This window comes from Oreochromis aureus, linkage group 7, assembly GCF_013358895.1.
Source record: "Oreochromis aureus strain Israel breed Guangdong linkage group 7, ZZ_aureus, whole genome shotgun sequence".
Taxonomy (NCBI): domain Eukaryota; kingdom Metazoa; phylum Chordata; class Actinopteri; order Cichliformes; family Cichlidae; genus Oreochromis; species Oreochromis aureus.
The window spans coordinates 56,312,679-56,318,605 of NC_052948.1; the positions used below are offsets into that span (position 1 = coordinate 56,312,679).

At 36.1% G+C, this 5,927-nt stretch overlaps 1 protein-coding gene across 1 annotated transcript; it reads left to right on the forward strand.

Annotated features, from left to right (window-relative positions):
- LOC120441275 lies at positions 1-4,095 on the forward strand. The gene is made up of 11 exons (XM_039615680.1): positions 1-1,940; positions 2,065-2,171; positions 2,254-2,415; positions 2,516-2,557; positions 2,644-2,715; positions 2,870-2,935; positions 3,078-3,166; positions 3,240-3,348; positions 3,427-3,535; positions 3,781-3,851; positions 3,977-4,095. The coding sequence occupies exons 3-11, from the start codon at positions 2,365-2,367 to the stop codon at positions 4,076-4,078; spliced, it is 711 nt and encodes a 236-aa protein (XP_039471614.1). The 5' UTR covers positions 1-1,940; positions 2,065-2,171; positions 2,254-2,364; the 3' UTR covers positions 4,079-4,095.
- The last annotated feature ends 1,832 nt before the right edge of the window (positions 4,096-5,927 follow it).

Below are 5,927 nucleotides of genomic sequence, written 5' to 3' on the forward strand. Positions count from 1 at the left end.
GTGTTATATCTCCATCTCATCCTAAACATTTTACCAACATGTAAAAGGCATACGTCCACAAGATTTTGATGTGTTTGTGCTGAAATTCAGTTTTTTATATTCTAGTTTTTTTCTTCAATCAACAGGCAGCTTAAATATCTTGAATGACAATTGCTCATTATCACAGCTCACATGAGTGTTTGCTTCTTTAACATGATTTCATTTGGATTTCTTAATATACATAAAGTGAAAATCCAGGTCAAATATAGAATGTGTTACGCTGTGATTTTTATGAACAGCTGTCTACACTGATGTTTACTGGGTACTTGTAGATGTTATGTTGACATCCTCCATGACACAAACACAACAACCTGTTTTATTTTTAAATGTGTGAGATGGCCCTCAGGCCTCTAAATCCACATCCAGGTTTGGGTGACTACTTGAATTAGGGGAGTATTATTTAGAGCAATTTTTGTCACTTTAGTTAATTGCTCAACTCAGGCCGTTTTTGTTCAGTCTTTTTCTAACTGAACTTTCACATTTAATATGCTAACTGAAGCCTGTAGAGTCTGAGATGTAGCTCTTTTATTTTCTGTATTGTACAGTCTGACTTAGGGGTGAATTTGCTGGGATTTCCACTCCTAGAAAGATTGGCGACTGTGTTGCATGTTTTGAATAATCTTCTTCAGAGTAGACCTTTGGTGTAAGCTGATAGTGAATGAAAAAAACCATAAAAAGCTGCTGTAGTTTTACTTTTCCAAGAGCGGTAATGCACATAATGCAGAGACGAGCGCACGGGGGGATATCCAAATTCTAGGAAGGCAGCCTGCTGCTGTACACAGGCGGATTCTTCTCAGTCATAGTTCTTAACAACTTGACTGTTTTCTCAAACTACACAAAGGGCGCTGTTCCCATTCTGGGAAGTCTACTCATCTTCAAATTATAAGTAGCTATATATAAGCAGCTATATTAGCTTTGGCTTAACATATGTTAAATAGCATACTTTCCTGTTAAAAATTTATGACGGCTCAAAATTAAAACCTTACAAATTAAAACCCTGAATCATCACCACTTGTGTGAACTACAAGGGTGCCATTTTTTGCTTTTCAATCCATTAAGTACCACATTTTACACACTGAGCAAGAAAGGAAGTAAGCTCTTCATGGTGACCCCCGAAATTTTAATGTATCACTTTCTATTCTTAGTTACACTGTAGCAGGTGACAGTAATTAAAAACTACACTTTAGCTGTGGTGTGTCAAAACTTATTTTAAAACAATACATATGTACACTGCACTGTTATTGACTCCAACCACTCATATATCTGCATGGCTGCAGTCAATGACAGTGTTTCAAAGACAGTGGACCAAAACCCACCTTTCTTTTCCAGCCCTGGTTGCAGTGACATGGCACTACATTTCTGGGGATGCAATAACACCAAACAACAATCACATTTTTGTTATATATTGCTTTGTGATGGCCCACCAGAGGGCTCCACTCACACCCAGGTCGGGAGGAGGGGTTCTGCTGGTTTTTGGCGCAATCTGTTCAGTTGTTGTTTGGAGATGAATAAAGTCAGAATGGAAAGTTACAGCTCCTGTGTCGTCTCTACCATACCTCCACAGCTTAACAAATATATCAGACCACCATGCACGAATTTTAAAATGTGCTATTTTGCAAAAAGCAGAAAAAATAGTAAAGCGTATTATTATTATTTTTATGAAGATGACATCTTAAATTTGATTGAGCTACCTTCAAACTTTAAAGTAAACATTTCAACATTACAATAAAATCCTATGCTGCTACTATCAATAAAAATGGAGAAAATGTCTATATTATCTGGCTTTTCCATTAAAAAGCAAAAGTGCTGCTGAGGTAGCTCATCAGTTGTGCTCAATCATATATAGAGATGGCTGCCCAAAAAGAATTTTATCCGACCAAGGAAGAGAATTTGTTAACGAGGTAAGTGTTAAGTTTACTTTTCCATACCTAAAGGTAAATCATTGGCCACAGTGTGCCAAGTAGCTGCCAGGCCAAAGGTTTTGTGTGATTGTGTTTGAGAAACTATTTTCTTTTTTCTTTGAAGCTCAACTCAAGACTTTGCAGCTTAATGAAAATAGAAAGGAGTGTCACAGCAGCGTATCACTCTCAGACAAATGGCCTCGACGAAAAGACAAATGACAACATAAAAAGGTATGTTTTATTTGTATGTAACATTTCAGTAGCTTTTAAGACACCGTCACTATTGTGTTTGTTTTTTTATGTCCACATGTAGAGCCCTGAGAAAATTAGTGAACAGAATGACTGGGATGTGTATCTGGATACTACACTGTTTTCTTTGAGGTCCAAGGTCCACACCACAACCAAATACACACCATTCCATTTAATGTATGGGAGAGAAGCTACGTATTCTTCTGAAGTTCCCGTTGAAGTCCCGGTAACTGTTTTTAAGGAATTCTGTTTATGCAACAACTATGATAATGCATAAATTAAATGTAATCTTAATTGGAAAGCGTGCATATCGATATTGGCTGCAGGTCATTGATGCATACCTGCACCGTCTCACTGAGAGACGAAAGGTAAGTAAGAAGTGTTGTTTGCCCACTTATTTTGAAATACAAAAAATGTATTTACTGTTCTATAACATTTTTGTATACTTATACAGAATGCTGCACACCTGCTCTGTTCAGTAGTTGCAAGCACGTTGTTTTCTGGGCAGTTCAGATGCCTCACCAAGGTAAGTTGGAAGTTCGGAAGTGGTGCAAAAAGTTGACTCCTTTCTATTTCTGAGGACAGAGTTCGGTTCCTTTAAAGAAGACTATATTTGAAAACACCCTGAGACGCATGGTACCTAAGTAAATCGAAATTATTCTAAACTTCCAATCCCACAGATGAAGTTCCCAATTGAAGACACGTGGCTGTGCCCTGTGAACCTTGGTACACACTGGATTCTTGTGGTATGTGTTCATTTAGTTACTAATTAGCGTAATTTGTTGTGAAGCTGTTTCTTGCTCAAAGTGTTATTTTTAAATAGGTTTTCAGTGGCAAAAACTATTTTAAGTTTTAATTTATTTACTGTTTTTTTTTTTTTTTTTTTAGATTGTCAACATTTCTGCACAAAAAATATTGCTCATAGACCCCATGGGGAATGAAGGTGTTTATGACAGGAAAATTCTGTGCAACTGGAGGTATGTATGATACTGAGGTATTATTCTTAGATAAAACATTTCTTGTTTCATTATAAACTGTTTTTTCAACTAGGAATATTCTGAGGATGAGAGGGCATGAAGACACCATGGAGTGGCAGTTACAGACTATGCAACACAACAAGCAACAGGATTCCAGCAGTTGCAGAGTTTTACTATTAAAGGTAACCCTTATTCAAATAATTCCATTTATTGTTAGCTATAATTAAGACTTTATATTATAATTATTATAAATCTCACAGTTTACAGAACACTACCTTGCTTTTGGAGAGGTCAGTGAGGTGTTAATCACTACAGAAGCAGTTGTGCTGGAGCGAATGCAGATAGCTTGCACCCTACTTGAACATCGAGGTAAGTCCAGTAATGTCCTTATCACGTTAGAGTGTGTACTTCCAATCTAAATAGTGCTTTTCAAACAGCACAGTACAAATAGTACTTTTCAAACACTTTCTGATAAGCCCTTTCTTAAACTCTAATTTAAAAAATTCAGGAGACTAATTTGCCATGAAGTATTTGTGGAAAAAATGTAGTATTATTTTTTAATTATTCAATAAATAATGTTTGATTAAAAGCAAATGGCCATGTATGTGTTTCAGGGAACGCTGAGGAGTACTGCATTGTTTGCTCTATGTTAGATGCTGACGCTGACCGCAGCATGATTGAAATGGTAAAAAAAACCAAAAAACCAAAAAAACACAAAAGTCTTAGTATCATTACTTGCTAATCATGTTTAAAATGTTATCTAATAGTATTTACCAAATATAACATGAGCTATTTATTTTTCCTTTCCAGGTGCAGTGTGATTCTTGCCAAAGATGGGCACATTTTGAATGTGCAAAATATAAGGAGAGTAACCGAGAATATAAATGCAAAAAATGTGAGAAAAACATGTAACAACTTCGAATAAAAACAGCTGTCTTTTCCTCTCCATTTCTCCTTGTATTCTGTGTCAACATTAGATGAATGTGTGCTGGAGGCATGTTTTTAAGTGTTATTTGGCCATCTGAATGTCCTACCTAAATAAATCCAAGCAGGAAGCACGTTTTGATAGTGTTATTTGGCCGTCTGAATGTCCTACCTAAATAAATCCAAGCAGGAAGCATGTTTTTAAGTGTGATTTGGCCATCTGAACGTCCTACGTATAGATATGTACGATGGAGGCATAAACCATATGTTTCTTTGATCTCCGATAGTTTACAAGCAGAAAGCTGTTTGTTAGCTTCTTACTTAAAGAATTAAACCTTTCTTCATGCACTGACAGACCTTATTTCTCCAATATGAGAAAAATATGCTCTCTTTCAGAGGCAACATGACTTTCAGTTTTTGTGGAAACTTGTGGTCACTTTGAGAGGACTTTCTGTGTTGTCCATCTCCCTTTTCTGTCTGTGTGCAAGTAAACCAAGAAAACGAAAAATTACCCTCAGTCATTTTTGACCATTTTGGCCCAATCGGCCCATGACAGAAATGAGGCTGGAGGCAGCAAACAAATATTACTGCTATCCAAAATTATTTTCCAAAATTATGTTGTGCGTGCTCTTAACCTTTAACCACAGGGGTCATCCTTAATCTCACAGTTGTGTACATGATTTAAATATTGCTAATCAAATTACAGTTGAACTATGCACAAAAACATTTCGTAATTTTACATGTAAAAAGAAATGCAAAATACTTTTTTATTTGAAAAATATTTGTCAGATGGAATCAGCAATATGGCATAGAGGGAAGCTATCACCAGAAAAGAATTCAATTTCAAAGGCACATCAAACAATTAAATTCCTTGCATGTAAAATTAACACCCTGCATGCTTAAAATTTAAGCACACAAAACAGGTATCACACGTGGGTGTCTGTGTGGCAAGCACTGCAGCAGTTTAATGCTCTTGTGGGTAACTTTGCTTTCAAAGCTGAAATCAGTTTAATTTTTGACAGTATGGAAGGCTGAGAGGAAGAACAAAGAGGAAGACTGGCAGTGTATTTACAACAAATGACTTTATAGAAATCTTCAAAAGTGGCAGATTCAAACAAACAAAAACATCCTCCACAATCTAGCAATTCAAGATACATTTGATCAATTTTAAACATTAAATTTGTACTCTACATCAGCACATGGATGTCATCACCTTTCTGTGGGCCTTCTTTGCTGAAGAATTTAAAAATATTATTCATTCTATAGCTAAATAAATATCTATTATTATCAAAAATTATTTGCTATTTGCTGACAATGACAAGTGATGTAGGATTTTTTTCCTAATCATTTCTTTAGGAAAAGAAGCAATCAAACACTTTGAAAACACTTCAGTACAAATAAGTGTGAAATGATTGTTATACTGCAGAAAAATGTTCACCATCAGCGTTACATTGTTATGTTTGCTTTCTAATGCTAGCTGTGTTTCCATACAAAGCACAGGCTGTAAACCTCAACCTAAATCATCAGAAGAAAAGCTGCTGACACACCCATATAACACAGAGAACCACAGTCTTCAATGAGGATGAAAATTAGCAACAATTGCCAACTGTGGCCACAAGATGGAAGCGATATAAAGAATGGAGGTGAACAGATGAGGAGCTGAAAGGAGGGATAGATCAATTTACTTTGGCACATTTCAATTTATGTATATTTTTAGGTTTGTCTTGACGGAGTGCCGTTGCCTTGGTGAGTGGCTGTATGATCAGAGGTTATCTACTAATTGGAAGGTTGGTAGTTTGATCACTTGCTGCTCCTGTCTGAAGAAAGCAGAAAAAAG

Coding starts and splice junctions, on each gene's coding strand:
- LOC120441275 (XM_039615680.1), top strand. CDS start 2,365: ATGTATGGGAGAGAAGCTACGTATTCTTCTGAAGTTCCCGTTGAAGTC. Junction 2,936..3,077: donor GTACACACTGGATTCTTGTG/GTATGTGTTCAT, acceptor TTTTTTTTTTAG/ATTGTCAACATTTCTGCACA. Junction 3,852..3,976: donor ACCGCAGCATGATTGAAATG/GTAAAAAAAACC, acceptor TTTCCTTTCCAG/GTGCAGTGTGATTCTTGCCA.